This window comes from Trachemys scripta, chromosome 3 (genome assembly GCF_013100865.1).
Source record: "Trachemys scripta elegans isolate TJP31775 chromosome 3, CAS_Tse_1.0, whole genome shotgun sequence".
Lineage (NCBI taxonomy): Eukaryota > Metazoa > Chordata > Testudines > Emydidae > Trachemys > Trachemys scripta.
Genome location: NC_048300.1, coordinates 35,906,307 through 35,923,543, shown reverse-complemented (window position 1 = coordinate 35,923,543; position 17,237 = coordinate 35,906,307). Strand labels below are relative to the sequence as shown.

Below are 17,237 nucleotides of genomic sequence, written 5' to 3'. Positions count from 1 at the left end.
GGCTTTCTGAGAGTCCAAGTACACTATATCCACTGGATCACCCTTGTCCACATGTTAGTTGATACCCCCAAAGAATTCTAATAAGATTGGTGAGGCATTTTATAAAAGCCAGGTTGACTCATCCCCAACATATCATGTTTATCTATGTGTCTGATAATTCTGTTTTTACTACAGTTTCAATCATTTTGCCTGGTACTGAAGTTAGCTTTACCAGCCTGTAATTGCCACAATTGCCTCTGGAGCCTTTTAAAAAACTTAGTGTTACATTAGTTATCCTCCAGTCACTTGGAACAGTGGCTGATTTAAGCAATAGATTACATACCACAGTTAGTAGTTTCATATTTAAGTTCCTTCAGAACTCTTGGGTGAATACCATCTGGTGACTTATTAGTGTTTAATTTATCAATTTGTTCAAATACCTCTTATATCGATACCTCAATCTAGGACAGTTCCTCAGATTTGTCATCTAAGAAGAATGGCTCAGATTTGGGAATCTCCCTCACATCCTCTGCAGTGAAGACTGATGCAAAGAATTCATTTAGCTTTTCTACAATAGCTTTGTCTTCCTTGAGTGCTCCTTTAGCCCCTCAGTTGTCCAGTGGCCCCACTGATAATTTGGCAGGCTTCCTGTTTCTGAAGAACTTAATGGGGTTTTTGTGCTGTTATTTTTTGTGTCTTTTGCTAGTTGCTCTTTAAATTCTTTTTTGCCTGCCTAATTATACTTTTACACTTGACTTGCCACAATTTTTGGTCCTTTTTGTTTTCCTCTGTTGGACTTAACTGACAATTTTTAATATAATTCTTTTTGTCTCTAACCACCTCTTTTACTCTGCTTTGTAGCTCTGGTGGCAATTTTTATTTTTGGTCCTCTCACTGTTTTGTTTTGTTTTAATTTGGGGTATATATTCAGTTTAAGCCTCTATTATGTTGTTTTTAAAATAGTTTCCATTCTGCTTGCAGGCACTTCACTCTTGTGACTGTTCCTTTTTAATCTCTTTTTAACTAGCTTCCTCATTTTTGTGAAGTACCCTTTTTGAAGTTAAATTCTACTGTGGTTCGTTTCTTTGCTACTTTCCCCACTACATTTTGGTTGCTATTACCGAGTAGTTCCATTACATTCACTTCATGGGCCAGATCCTGTGTGCCACTTACAACTAAATCAAGAATTGCCTCTCTCCTTGTGGGTTCCAAGACTCGTTGCTCCAAGAAGTAGTTGTTAATGGTATCTAGAAATTTTATCTGTGCTTCCTGTACTGAAGTGACATATAGCTAATCAATATGGGGATAGCTGAAATCCCCATTATTATTGAATTTTCTGTTTTTTTAGCCTCTCTCATCTCCCTGAACATTTCACAATCACCATCACCATCCTGATCAGGTAGTTGGTAGTATATTTGACTACTCATGAGCAATTACTCATGAGTGACTACTTGTGAGTAACTGATCACCAATGGGAGTAAAGGGTTCGCAATCTGACCTGCTTAGTGACTCACCCAGGGTGACACAAGGAGCTGGTTAAATAATCAAGAAAAAACCCTAGGTGTCTTGACTCCCAGTTCCCTGTTCTAAGCACTAGAAGTAACAGGCCTGGTCTGTGTTCTTTAAAGGTAGTACAGATTAGGGGTCAGCCAACCCCTGTTCCATGGCATGGCCCTATAAGATTTTGGGAATTTTGATGTACAATGAGGGCCTATTCATGTTGAATAGTATCTTACTGTTTGAGTACTCCCATTGATTTCAGTGGGATAACTGGCGGAATAAGATACTACTCTTTGAGAGTAAAATAAAGAGAGAACCTGCTGCTAAATGTCAACAATATCCTTAGCTTTCCAGTTGGTCAGCTGGTCAGCTGACTGGCCTTGCTAATATGCCATGTGGAGTGCTAAGTGTGAAGGCAGTTTATTTTCTGTGACCAAGCTGCCTGTTCACAAGTTGCCTTAGCAATCTTGTAAATGGTGTGGCAGCAGCAGTTTAACTAGTGATTTTTCTCTTGGTTCCCCCATAGGTTCCTTCAGACAGAATGACCAAAGCATAACATCTCTTAAATTAGTGCTGCTGAGGAAGCAAACACTGTTACAGCCAGAACAGTGAAATGTAGAGATAGAGTTTGATATTTATAATTCCCAGGAAAGGCACGTGATTTATTGATTTCACCCTATCATGAAGTGGGGCCCTCACCTAGTAAAACATTACATAGATGAGACAAGTAACTTCCAGTCACAAAGCAAAAAGTGTTACAGTTAAACTAATGACTATAAAACTTTACTTGCCTTTTATTCAGAAGGGTCCCTACTTCGTTATTTTACAGAATACTTCTGTGGGAATTACTTTCTTCACCATAGAAATGCAGACACTGCAGAGGTGGGCCTTGGCAGCTGTTTAACAATTCAAAGCAACGCAATACTAGTTAATGACAGGAAGTGAAGAATAAAATGTCCCATTGAAATTACAGGGGTGGTTTTAGCTAGAATGTAGCCAACTACAATTCATCCAGGATATCAAGGTTAACTTTTTGTTTCCTACCCAAACTGCCATGGAATATTTGACTACAAGTTGCAAGGTTCACGGTTTTATATATTATCTGAAAGACGACAGAGCAATAGTCCCATGTTCTTGGGCATTAGTTGTGTACCACAGACTGAGACTGAAAAGTGTGTCACCTACTGAAAAGCACTACCCCTTCCTGCAGCCATCTGAGTTTTCCGCGGAAGTTTCCCATCCAAATCCTGACCTGGCCTGACCTTACTTAGCTTATGAGATCTGATGAGATCACAGCCTGAGGTGACGGAGCTAAACTAAAAAATTTGATAACAAAACAGAAATGGCATGATTGACAGGGCATTGGGCTAACACAATAAACCCACGGAGAGCTATGTGTATGTGTTCTGCTTCCTAATATCTTATTTGTAGATAAGAAAAATAAGCCTTAACCAGGGGCTAAAATAGTAATGGGATGAGGGCTGCATGCATTACTTGATGGCTGTAAACAAAAAGTATATTATACAAAGACAGATTACTGAAATGGAAAGGAATTGGGTACTTGTGAGATGTTACCTCCAGGCAGGACTGAAGCAAGAGCCATCCTGGACCTGGGTGCTGCCTGCATTTTATCTCCTCTTGGAGGCTGTATGCTTCTCAATAAGCTGTGATCTGACCCTGTGCAGTCCGGCTTTACTGCTTTCCACTGTCAGGTTCATTGAGACTATATAAGATTATTTTTCTTGAAGAAAAAAAAAAGAAGATATGTGAACAAGTCACTGAGTGCATCTACAGATAAAGGAAGTAGTCAGCAGTGAGCTGTCTAAAGAGGTTTTCTTTGTAGTGTACCAATGGAAAGTAGCATACTTAGGGCAATGAAAGGAAGGGTAATATTAGGGTTACATAAAAGGAGTTCAAGATCCTTTTAATTTTTTCCCCAGTCTTGGAAATTATTAAAGCAACTGCAAATAAGAGTTTGCACTGGTGTAAGAGAGCTGTGATTGCTGGGTTTATTGCTGGTGGCAAGTGCTGAAACTCAGAAGCAATCCTGGAGACTGCTCTCAAATTCTGCTCTCATTTTGATGCCATTAACTTCATTGGAGTTAATCTAGACTGATGCTGATAAAATGGAAAGTCTAATGGGTCTAATTCAGAGTGCAGGGGGCAAAATTTTTGAAAGTTTAAGTTTCATATAAATTAGCCTTTACCATGTACATATTCTTTATGGCCAGTCAACCTCATTACTTTTTGTCTTCCAAAAAAAAAAATAGCTTATTTCTAAAGCATTTTTCTCTTCTGCATACTTAGCTATCAGCAGGCAGAATGATCATATGCAGCTCTTTCATTGCTTGGAGAGTCCTGCCTATCTCATTTTCAACTCCGATAGGTTGGTGGAATGATGCAGCAAAAAAAGAACAGATGCAGTCTGCAAGGTCTTTTCTTCAAGGAGTAGAATTCAAATAAGTTAACGTAATCAGAAAGTATACAAAAATTTTCAGTCACAGGAATCCAAGACAGTCCCATGATAGGGTGTGCAGTAGGCCTGGCTGAAAATTTTCACATTGAAACTGTTTTCCAATGGAAAATTGGGGATTTGATTAAACAAAAATTTTCATAGAAAACATCTGCTTTCCACAGAAAATTTGATCTTTTCATTGAAACACCAGAAAGTCCACTTTTTTCTTGATTTAAAGAAACAATACCACATTTTTTGTTCAGCTCTAGTGTGGATCCCATCTTCTCATAGGCCTTCAATCTGTTCTGTCTAACTTGGTACTTAATCAAGTGTGGAAATCACTACCATCTCCAGGTCTATGGTTCAATCACCTGTCCTATCACAGATGGAAGTCAGCATTTTGGATGTTTTTTTGCTGCTGTGGCTATTTGGCTCTGATATCATTGATGAGTCTAAGGATATGTCTACACTGGCAGAGTTACAATGCCGGCAGTTACAGCACCATTCAGAGAGCGCTGAAGGGAAACCGCTGTTGTGTGTTCACACTGACAGCTGCCTGTGCAATAGTGTGTTCACACTTGTGGCTCTTGCAGCTGTATTCAGAGTGGTGCACTCTGGGCAGCTATCTCACAGAGCATCTCTTCCTCTTCTGCCGCTAAGAGTTGTGGGAAGGTGGAGGAGGATGCGGGGCATCCTGGGTCCTGTCCCAATACCCCGTGATGCATTGCTTTGCATCCCAGCAATCCCTGTGCTTCTGTCCACATTTGGCACCATCTTTCAACGGTTATAATCTACTGCGCGCTCTGCCTCTTGGTCTGCAGGAATGGATCCCGAATTGTTGACCAGTATGCTGCTCGCTCTGACTAACACCTCACGAGTGGCAGTGGAGTTATTCCTTAAACTACAAAGGCAAGAGGAGTGCGACATTGATCTTGCCACGTGTACTAGCTACGACACGAGATTGCTTGTGGCATTCACGGAGGTGATGACCACAGTGGAACTCTGCTTTTGGGCTCGGGAAACAAGCTCGGGAAACTGAGTGGTGGGATCACATCGTCATGTATGTCTGGGATGACGAGCAGTGGCTGCAGAACTTTCGGATGGGGAAAGCCACATTCATGGGACTGTGTGATGAGCTCTCCCCAGCCTTGCAGCGCAAGGACACGAGAATGAGAGCTGGCCTGTCGCTGGAGAAGTGCATGATGATTGCACTGTGGAAGCTGGCTACTCCAGACTGCTACCGATCGGTCACTAAGCAGTTTGGAGGGGGAAAGTCAAATGTTGGACTCGTGTTGATGGAAGTGTGCAGGGCCATTAATCTCATCCTTCTCCAAAAGACTGTGACTCTGGGCAACGTGCGTGACATTGTGGATGGCTTTGCACAAATGGGCTTCCCTAACTGCAGAGGGGCGATAGATGGCGTACACATTCCAATTCTGGCACCAGACCACCTAGCCACCGAGTATATAAATTGGAAGGGGTATTTCTCAATGGTTCTCCAGGTGCTTGTGGATCACCATGACCATTTCGCAGGCTGGTCCGGAAAGGTGCATGAAGCATACATCTTTCGGAACCCTGATCTGTTCAGGAAGCTACAAGCAGGGACTTCTTTACCGGACCAGAAGATCACTGTAGGGGAAGTCAAAATGCCCATTGTGATCCTGGGAGACCCCACCTACCCCTTAATGCCGTGGCTTATTAAACCACACATGGAGCACCCTGATAGCAGCAAGGAGCAGCTCAACAATAGGTTGAGCAAGTGCAGAATGACTGTTGAGTGAGCTTTTGGCTGTTTAAAGACCTGCTGGCGCTGCCTCTATGGGAAGCTGGACCTGACTGATATCAATATTCCTATGCTTATAACCGCGTGCTGTACACTCTGTAATATTTGTGAAGGGAAGGGTGAAAGCTTCACTCAGGGCTGGACCACTGAGGCTTAGCACCTGGAGGCTGAATTTGAACAGCCAGAGACCAGGGCTATTAGAGGGGGGGAACAGTGCAGAGCCATAAGGATCAGGGATGCCTTGAGGCAGCAATTTGAAGCTGAAAGCCACTAATATTTGTTGCTATGCTCAGGCGTGCAGTGCTTGTAATGCTAGGAGGTGATTGTGATTGGTGCAGATGATGCAAAATGAAGGTTTAAGATAATTGTCTGTTGCTTTGCAGGGTTCTGTTTGCTTTCAATTAATAGAATAAAGTTTGCTTTCACACCAACACAATTCTTTTTTTAAAAAAACAATAACCGGAGGAAAGAGTCAAACAAAAAAACACATCAGCACTGAGGGGGATGGGGAAAGGGAAGGTCCCAGGAGGAGGTGGCGTCCCAGGACGGCTTAAGATTTGTATATGTCCAGTGATCATATCCAACCTTCTCCTTTGGAGTACAGTTCAGAAGGTACTGAACTTCAGCAGGGCCAAACTGCAGAGGGATGGGTGTTGAGTGCAGTGGGTACTGGGAGTTTGCAGTGCTGGACTATGATAGGGGAGGAGTGGAATGTCATGAGTACAGACTGGAGCCAGGAGGTTCATAAAAATGTGTTGGCAGTGTCTGGGGGGTGCATGGAAAAGAGTTTTGTGACAGCAACTGCAGGGGAGTGCAGTGTGTCCTGGTCATGGCTCCTTTCTGTCATGCATTGTGAAATCTGTCCATAGGTATCATAATTCCTACAGCTGGAGCATAGCTGGGACTGGACAACCTCCTCTCCCCAAATGCTGATGAGGTCCAGCAGATTGGCACTGCAAGCCTGGGAGGCGGGAGAAGTGGAGCGGTGCTGGTGTGCTCAGGGGAGAAGGCAGAGTGGAGGTGAGCTGGGGTGGGGAGCTGCCACAGGAGGGGCTGCCTGGGCCGGGGGGGGGGCGGGGAGCTGCCACAGGGGGGCGGGGAGCTGCTGCGGGGGGGCTGCGTAGGTCACCAAAATAGCTAGGGCGGCCCTGGCTCCCCGGGCCGGAGGGGGAGGTGCAAGGTGGAAGTTTCGCCTAGGGCGCAAAATATCCTTGCACTAGCCCTGCCTGGAGCGGACCGCCGCCGGGTGAGTAAGGCGCAGGGCCCTCTTAGGCGCGGGCGCGGGGCCCGATTCCGGGGAATCGGGGGAATCGGCCTAAAGCCGGCCCTGGTGAAACCAACACAAAAGATGCTTCATTTGCATCTTAAGTCAACAGAAAAAGCAAGTTATTGGGAGGATAAGAAAACAGCCCGGCATCAGCTCACTGGAGCAAAAACAGCAGGAGAGAAGAATTTTATCTGGGGATACATTTCAAAAGAACACATTTGAAAGGTTTACTGGACTATAAGAAGAATGGGGAAAACAACTTTTCTTATTCATCACTGAGGGTACAAAGAGGTCAATGCTTTTTGCAGTCCATGAACAGTGGATCCCGGCCTATATGGACTAAGTGATACTGAAAGGTTGCTCATCTTAGTCAAGGATTGTAGCCTGTTGGGTTACGTTTTGGTCACCAGGAAGCACAATTATACTTTTGTTTTATTGGTAACCATTTTCAGTGAGTGTTACATGTACCCCCTCTAGTGACTGGTCCACAGAAAATATGTCTGCTACCACTAGGAAGCTTTTATTTCTTTAACTTGTTTCGTGGAGGCTCATGCTTTTAGTGCTGGAAGCCCCACATTGAAGCTCCAGTGACAGCTCATGATAGTAGTTGTTGCATGTGGACAGCAGGAGGTCATCCACCAAAGCAACAAGTGCTGTTTCTGTACCATGCCTTGTCCTGAAGTCTGAGTGAGAAGGATCTAGGATATTGGCATCTCACAGGTGGTGCCGGAGGCTGTTTTTTGTTTCCTTCTGTATCAGCTTCCTCAGAAGAAGGCAGCTAGTCATTGACAGGGAATTTGCCAAGAATCTATTGTCTATTCTCAGTCATATCGTTCTTCCCCCATAACAAGGAGAGGGGAAAGTTGAGCTGACATTAACTTTCTGTTCACCCAGGATCAGATTGTATCCCTGCACCTATTCCATTACTATTACTGAACAACTTCCTGTGCTTGACATTATTAGGTTGGTTTTGTGACACTGTACTCATCCTTCTTTGGTTGTTGTTAGGCTTGTTTTTGTTCTTATGTTAGTTCTTTCTGGCTCTACACCTACCACATTTACATTTTTGGTTCTCCTCTAAATGCTTTTGTATGATGATGTCTTAAACTTTATGCCACGAGGGCCTAATTCTTGTCTCACTTACATCAGCTAAGTTATCCCAGCTAATTATACCTAGATTGTGAGTGGGTTAGTGGGAGAAGCCCTCTGTGCAGGGCTCTCAGTTCTAGAATTTGTTTTCTGCACTGGTCTACAAGAGCCTGAGGGTTTCTTTTTCAGGGATGCTGTGCACGTATAGCTCCCATTAAAGTTAATGGGAGCTGTAGGTATTCAGCACCTTTGAAAATCAGGCCATATGTCCATGTCCTGGGTAGCATAAACTGGGGAATCTCAAGGAGGAATAGAACATTTATTTTATCTCTATATTTGGCACTGGGATGGCTGCTAGTGTGTCCACAATTCAAGAAGGATGTTGATAAATACAAGAGGGTTCAGAGAAGAGCCACAAGAATGATTAAAGAATTAGAAAACCTGCATTATAGTGATAGACTCAAGGAGCTCAATCTATTTATCTTAACAAAGAGAAGGTTAAGGGGTGACTTGGTTACAGTCTATCAGTACCTACACGGGAAACAAATATTTAGTAAGGGGCTCTTCAGTCTAGCAGAGAAGGGTATAGCACGATCCACTGGCTGGGAGTTGAAGCTAGACAAATTCAGACTGGAAATAAGGCATACATTTTTAACAGTGAGGTTAATTAACCACAGGAATAATTTATCAAGGGTTGTGGAGGATTGTCCATTAGTGATAACTTTTAAATCAAGTTTGGATAATTTGCTAAAAATTATGCTCTGGGTATAATTTTGGGGAAGTTCTGTTGCCTGTGTTACAAAGGAGATCAGACTAGATGATCACAATAGTCCCTTCTGGCCTTGGAATCTATTAATCTATTGGAGGGGTACAGGCATACCTGAGTAGGACTGCAGGATGTGCCCTCTTTGCTAAAAATGTAAGCAGTTCCCTTTCCTATACATGTTTGCAAAGGAAATGAATTTATTTGGAAAGCAATAGTGTATTTTCAAAGTGTTTTTTCCAAATGTTGTTTTATTTCCTTTCGGAACATACTGAGAGTATCATTGTTTTACATTCCATATAAAACTCAAATGTGAAAAAACATGAAATTCATTTAGTATCGTTATCCCAGTTGTGGCAAAGTACTGTATTCGGTCAAATTCATAGGCATAGCTTTGTCGGTATTGAGAAGTCGCTTGCTCCCTGTGAACCCAATCACCACGGCAGGGACACCTCAAATCTGGAATACACATCATTCTATAAAGACAAAGTGGTCCAACCTCAACTCTTTGTTACTAAATTCATGAATATGATTTTCAGACATCTGAGGCTACTGCTTGGAAAAGATGATATTGGACAAATCCCTGATTAGACCCTTTGTAATGTTAACCATCCCTACTGCGCTTGAATTGATTACGCACATTTGGTGAAAGGCTATTTGAATGGTAAGTCACTTAGTCATATTCTCGTTTTCACACATCCTTCTGCTTCCTACTGTCCTCCTGCTCATTCTTTTCTCCTTTCTCACAACAGTAGGCACAGCATGTTCCCTCCATTGTTCAGCATAGTTTAAAATGGCATTAAGAGGGGAACAGTGATGTGAACAGGTGGAAATAGTTCCCACTGCAATGGTTAGTATTCTCCCGCATGTGCACAGCTGCAGCACTCTGCTCTCCCAGGCTACAAGGAAAAGAGAGAAATTAGCAGCACTTCATTTGAAGAGATGAACTAATTACGGCAAACATATTTAGGGCCCTATCCTGCGAGGTGTTGAGCACCCTCAACTCCCACTCAAGTCCCCACAGTTGAGGGCATTCAGCATTTCACAGGATTTCCCCCTTAATGAGGTTTATCAGTTTTCAAAAACAAGCAAACAAACCTATTTTCTGCATATTTAGTGCATTGGGGACTGAATATGAAATTGAAGATTAGACTGAGCCAAAACAGAACTCCAGACCTGAGAGCTAGATCCAGACCAAACTTTCTATATTTATAGTAGGTCAAGTCAAAACTCCAGATCCAAATCCTCTCACACTTGAAGATTTTAATTCCACATTGGGGTCTGAACTTTCCCAGATTTCACTGTGTTCAGATTAGCCCTCTTTAGAGAACCGTTTGCTGCAAACTCAGAGCTGAGCCTGGACCTTGACCTAGAGTTTAGCGCTGGGTTGGTGATTTTCTGTTTGTTTGTTTGTTTGTTTGGGTCCATCACTACCAAAATCTATTACTCTGGTGGTCATATCATACTGATATATCATTTAGTTTATTAAATAACATTTACTCCTGGGGGAATTCTGTGCCAAAAAATTAAAAATTCTGCGCACAATATATTAAAATTTTATTTGTCAAAATAACACTATATAATAATTTCTATTATTTTGTTAATTTATTTCAAAATACCTGTCAGCAAGTATTTCTGTAACAATACAGACACACAAAAATTCCCCCAGGAATAGACAGTTAAAGAAACCCCTACGACAATCCAGTTCCTGTTTCTCTGCCCCCAGAACCTAGCCGAAGGACCAGACACTCACAGCCCCCAGAGCCCAACCGTGGCCGCCCCAGCCCAGAGACTCACACCCTCTACCACCCAGAGCCCAGCCATGACCACCCCAGCCCAGACACTCACATTCCCTACACCCCAGAGGCCAGCTGGGGGGCCCCCCCAGCCAAGACACTCACACCCTCTACCCCACTCGGAGCCCAGGTATCCAGAGGGAGAAACAGCCTGATGCTGGATCCTAGGGTTGCATGGAGTTTCCTACATGCTGTCGTCTCCTTCCTTCAGGGGATGTTGGGAACTACAGCAGTTCCCTCCACCTTCCCCCAGCCTTGTCTTCTATTTGTGAGCTGGGCTCTGCCGGGTCCAGGGGCCCCCAGTGGTGGCCAACATCTCTGCAGCCCATTTCTGTGGGGAGGGGGAATGGAAGTGCTATGCGCACAACATTAATTTCTGCAAAATTCTGCATTGCGCAGTGGTGAGGAATTCCCCTAGGAGTAAACACTGCTTGATTGTTTTTTAAGCCAGACCTGTTTATTTTTTTTTTAAAGTACTCAGACTACCTGTACCCTTCACCAAAGTGATTGTAACATTTTAAAATAATTTGCCAAAAAAGCTAATTTTTTAAAAGACACTTACTTTTTAATGTGAATGTGACAATACTACATTTTAGATTCCTAATCAGCACAATGTCTCTGTGGCCTTCTGAATTGCATAGACTGGAGATGGCTGGATTCTGGTCTACTCAGCTGATAGATCAGCTTCTGCATCTTGCAAACAAAGAAACCAAAGCATATCACAGAATTGCAGAGTTGCTCATTGGAGAGCTAAAAATGCTCCTGCCACCTTTCACACTCAGCTACCTTCTATGCTGGTGTAAAACATCACAGCATTTAAGGCCTGATCCTGGGGGTGCGGACAGCCTTATTGTGACTTTAGGGCTGAATACTGAGAAGGGCTGAGCACAGGCCCAGATTAACCAATGTGCACTTGGTGCACTTGCCCGGGGTCTCCCAACCACTGGGAGAAACCCAACATCCCCCCTCCAAACACACACACATACACACAAAACCAACCCAGGTCAGGAAGAGGGAGGAGCAGACCGTTTTGGGGGAAGGGCCCTGCCTGTTCCCTGGGTGAGAGCCAATGGGCTGGTGTGGGGGAAGCTGGGCCAGCCCTGCAGGACATGAGTTACTGTGGGGTGAGTCGGGAGTCAGCTCATGCTCTAATGCCCCCTCTGGGGTCCCCCACCCCTTGGGGGAAGGGAAGGTGGAGGGGTGCAAATTGCAACCATGCAGGTTTCCCCAAATTTAGACATAAACATCCTTACAGTTAAATCAAGTCAAGGAAGAGTGGCTTTGTTTCCTAGCAAACATAGCTTAAGCAGCCATCAGCACTTGATCATTTATACAGAGAGGGAACTGTTAAGCTGCTGCCAACTGCCCATAGTGCCTTTCAAAAACAGATGTTACTGTTAGAAAAATAACATACGCAGTTTGACATATGAGTGCTGCAATTTTAATTTAAAAGGGAGATGAGAAAATGTGGTTGAATTAATGAACTGAGGTAGATGATGTACAGTATGAAAAAATTATAACAGGAGAAAGTGGTGAGTGCCCCCTTGCCTGAGATGGTTAAAACTAGATTGCATGGATTAATCATAGCTAGTAGGCAATAATCCTGCATTTGCATGAGGATGGATGGGTCTTTTCTGGCTCTAACTTCTATGATTTCATGTGGACTTTTTGGTCAATCCCCAGATGTAGTAACTAAAATTACATATTGACCAAGGTCTAAGATCAATATTTACCAGGAGGGGAATGATCAAAATCCACATGTGTTACATACCAATCAGTCTGTCACAAAAAATTAATGAATTGTAGTGTGGATTTTGCTATAACTTTGTTTTGATGTCTGGTGGCTTTTTCATATAAAGCAATGAATCTTTTGCATTCTAACCTGTCACTTTAGTTTATCTGGGTACCACCATCCTATAGGCTAGGAAGGACCTTGTCTTCAAAGGTAAATAGTACTATTTTTTTGTTTATTCCATAAACAAAGAACAAGTGACTTTCGGTCTGGACAACTTAGACAGAAGAAAAGAGTAAAGAAAGAAAAGAACAAATATAAGGGATCAGATCTGCCGCTGCAGCCAGTGGAGTGATGCCAATTTACACCAGTGGAGGATCTGCCTCAAGGTCTCCATGCAACTGCACAGTCTATGTGTTTCTGTAGGAGCAGCCAGCTTGGACTAATGCATGGGGAGTGCCTCTGCAGTCTGGCTAGGTGACTCACTTTACCTATGAAAGTGCCATGCATACAAAGCAGCCTTCTTGTTACATAGCCACATGCTTCCTAAATGCTCTCCTCTGCTTCTGGGAAGCAGCTGAGAGGGAAATGAGAAGACACAGAAGGGGAGATTACCAGCTCTCTGCTATGTGCCCCTTTCTGTCACTTGAATATGCCTTGGTGCCCTCTGATATAAAAGAATACAATTTTCTATTATGATTCATCATATGGTAGCCATTAGAAGCGCAAATAAGGATTATGGCCCCATTTTCTTAGACTTTGTGCAAGTAGTTAACATTGACATTTACCAGTTTGCCACCAGTCATGAATGAGTAAGGCTCTAATGTAGGTAGAGTCAAAAATAACTGATGTTAAAATCCAGTCACAAATCAAATACATACAGTATTTCACACATAGTTAAAACACTGTCTAATTAAGTCTTCAGTTAAATGGGTGTAATTTTGCTGTTCAGATTTATATACACCTTTGTAGACTATATTCTCTACAGTGAGTCATGATGTCTCTTCATAAATGTTGTTAGGGATACAAAGAAAATCTTTTGAAGCTTGTGTTTTTTGCAGATATAGCGTGACACAAGTGGGGACCTGAGAAGTTGTCCTGGTCATTCAGATGCTGCTTACTTCATTGGGAACAAAGTATATAGTAGGATTCAGATTATAGTGCAGTTCTGAAATCTGCTCCCAGTTCTTTTTCTGAATTGCGGTAAAGCACAGTACTGGCAAGGGCTGGGGAAACTAGACTTCTCTGGAAACAGGCATTCTAAAGCAAGCAATCTGCTATCTAGGCTTAGGGGAAAGTCATAATTACACCGCAGTGATGATTTGCAATGCACAACAACACAAAGAAGTGAATTTCCTGCTTACTGAGTGTGAATTTGTGCCCCATAGGCAAAAAATAATAATGGAAATGCATGGAATGACAGTGCTATCTGGAATTCTGTTCTCTTTTGGGAGGAAAAGGGAGGTCCTAATACAACTTTACAATAGCTTTTTTCTGTTGTAGATAACAAAATTCTGCTATATTACAAAAAGAGTTTGGAGAGTTGGTTAAAATAATAAATCTGAGGTCACCTGTAGAAACATTATCACTGTTACAGCAATGTACACCTTGGCTGCTTGGAACATCATGGTAACAATGGAGATGATCCTCCTACTTCCGAAGCATAGGACCTTACCATCTGGGCTAATAGATCATCTCTAGCAGCAATATAAGCCCTATAACACGTATAACATACAGCGGAGCTGTTCTGATGCTGTCCAGAGAAGAACAGCAGTACCTGTTCACACAAGCCAGTTCAGTGCAATACTTGTATCATGTTTTCTATCCTACAGTAGGATCTCAGAGCTTGTTACAAATATGAATTAAGTCATAAAACATCTCTGTGAATTTGGTAAGTATTATTATAGCCATATTGCAGTTGGTGAATTGAGGCACGGAAAGAAATAGTGACTTCTGCAGTGTCACATGGGAAATCTATAGCAGAATGGGGAATACAGTCCAGGCATAAACTAAGGGTGAATCTAGCCTGAAATGACTTTTCTGCATTAATCGTCGACTTCAAAATATTTCTATCTATGCTACGATATAATTAGTGCTTGATTATTTTTTATTCAAATGATTTATTCATGTAATAATGCAGATTTTGGTGCCTAGAGGAATTAAAATAAGTACAGAACTTGCTGCTGAGAGATAGTGCTGTGTTAGTAGCACCTAAATTATAAGTCACGTGACCACTGGCATTCATGCAGTGATTATGGGATGCAGGTCAGTGAGACCCAGACAGTTTTTAAACCACTAACAAGTGAACTCTCAGACACACAATTGAACTCTGAGACACTAGCAATTGAACTCATGTGAAATCAGTCTACAGAGGCTAAGAGCTGCTCATGTAAGTGGAATTTTCAAACTACAAATACATTATAATGGGAGGGTAAATAGGACCCCCCCTAGGGAGCTGATGTACACACACAGCCTGCTGCTCTTGCAAGATCTACTTCTACTACTTGCTTTGCTGGAGAGATTGAGAACTGTAGCAGAATGAAATAGCTAAACTATGGACTGATAACTTTGGAAATGGAAGAAAAAGAAAATTCTACACGAAAGTCAAATGTGTTAGTCTCTTGTTAGTATGGATGGGTATAACGTCATTCATTTTCAACAGGGCAGCATCAGGGGGGATGTTGCTGGAGGAACCCATGTAAACTGAAGGACGGCTCTTTCAAAATATATAATTTTGTTCTGTTTATTTCTGTATGAAAATATTTTTAACTTTATTTTGAAACATTTCCCTTTCCAACCCAAGTGTTGTTCTGTTTGCATTTTTGATGGAACTACTTGTCTTTGCAATGAAAATGTGTGAAACATTTGAATTTTCACAAGTTTTCAAGACAAAAGCCATTTTTGCTTGAAAACTGGACTCATTTTGACTCAGAAATATTGTGTATATCATGATACAAAAAGTCAGTGTAGTCAAAGAGACCAAAGCCCATGTCATCATCAGATTCCACAGATCCTTCTTTCTTTTCTTCCTTTCTTCTCCTCAGCAGAGGCAGCCCCACCAGCGGGAGCAGCACCCCCAGAAGGAGCAGCAGCAGTTGGAGCACCACCAGCTCCTACATTACAGATCAGGCTTCCAATGTCAATTTTAGCTAGAGCCTTTGCGAACAGGCCTGGCCAGAAAGGTTCAACATTTACTCCAGCTGCTTTAATAAGTGAATTAATTTTGTCCTCCGTGACGGTGACTTCGTCGTCATGCAGGATGAGCGTGGTGTAGATGCAGGCGAGCTCGGAGCTGGAGGCCATGGCTGAATGGGCGGGTGGCGGTGGGGCATGGTGCTAGTCACTGGGATGTAACGGCCTTAGCTTCAGCTGAAGGACACAGCACCTTTTGCGGCCAGAGAGACAAGAGAACCATTTATGACACTTTTCTCAAATACACTTCCATATGGAAAAGCAAAAAAAAAAAAATCAGAGTTTGTTACAGATATTTCTCACAGCTGTGCTGGGAAGTTTCTGGTCCGCACTGTGATCGGTCACATTTCTGGGGTTAACTGAACCTCTGTCCCCTCTGTGGTCTGCTTGAGAGTGCCAATTTAGGTTTCAGGCTTCCAACCATCACCTCTGTATGGGTGGGGACCTGCAGCCCTCTTCCTCCAGACTAGGGATGTAGGCTTGCAGTCTCCCTGTGTTTATCCCAGCAGGTCTGAGCTTAGCCTAAGGATATGTCTACACTGCAATTAAAAACCTGTGGCTGGCCCATGCCAGTTGACTCAGACTCATGGGGCTTGGGCTAAGGGGTTGTTTAATTGTGGTGGCAACTTTTGGGCTTGGCCTGGAGTCCAGGCTCTAGGACCTTACAAGATGGGAGGGTCCCAAAGCTTGGGCTGCAGCTCAAGCCTGAATGTTTACACTTCAACTAAACAGCCCCTTAGCCTGAGCCCTGAGAGCCCGAGTCAGCTGGCATGGGCCAGCCGCAGGTATCTAATTGCAGTATAGATCTCCCATAGAGGCCCAGATCTGCAAAATGACTTTGCATTGCAAAGGTGAGTGTCACAGTGCCAGGGCTGCCAAGTGGGGCAATTTGCCCTGGGCCCTGCAGGAGCCCCCATGAGTATGTCGGAGGCTCCCCCCACCTTCGTCTTCCCCCATCCCCCGGTGTCTCAGCTGGTAAGAGGGCGGAGCTGCGACCTGCGGCCGAGCGGCTCCTGGACGCAGCACGCTGAGGCTCCGGGAGAGAGGGTAAGCGGCATGGTAAGGGGCCGGGACCGGGCACCTCCCAACCCCATCCCCCACAGCCCCGACCCCCCCCCCCAAGCCCAGCCCCCCCGAGCCGGGCACCCCCCCTGACTCCATCCCCCCACAGCCCTGACCCACAGCCCTGAGTCCAGCCCCTCTGAGCCGGACACCCCCCTGACCCCAGCTCCCCACAGCCCTGAGTCCAGCCCCTGTGAGCCGGGCACCCCCCAACCCAGAGCCCAGCTCCCCACTCAGCCCTGGACAGCACCACCCCCAGGCAGTGACAGCCCATTGGCACCAACCATCACCATCACCCAGCAACAGCCCATTATGTAATTGCAAATGTCTACATACCATTAAAGCATTTAATGTTTTTAAATAATGTATTTAGTGTATTTTCAAATTATTACAAATTAATTTTTGAATGTATTTCACTGGTTATTATTTACATTTCCAAATACATGTTACTGTAGTATTGCAACTTTTTTTTATGGAAGTGGCCCCCGAAATTGCTTTGCCCTAGGCCCCCTGAATCCTCTGGCTGGCCCTGCACAGTGCCTAATTTTTAGGAGCCTAGGAAATCATAGGAACAACAGTGTGACGCTGCAAAGCCTAAATTATGTGCCTATACTCCCAT

The 17,237-nt window shown here is 43.7% G+C and overlaps 1 protein-coding gene across 1 annotated transcript; it reads right to left on the bottom strand.

Moving 5' to 3' along the window:
- Positions 1-15,361: 15,361 nt before the first annotated feature.
- On the bottom strand, positions 15,362-15,679 carry LOC117875589 (60S acidic ribosomal protein P1-like). Its single transcript, XM_034766961.1, has one exon. It carries the CDS (start codon positions 15,665-15,667, stop codon positions 15,362-15,364), a length of 306 nt encoding a protein of 101 aa, XP_034622852.1. The 5' UTR covers positions 15,668-15,679.
- Between the last annotated feature and the right edge of the window lie 1,558 nt (positions 15,680-17,237).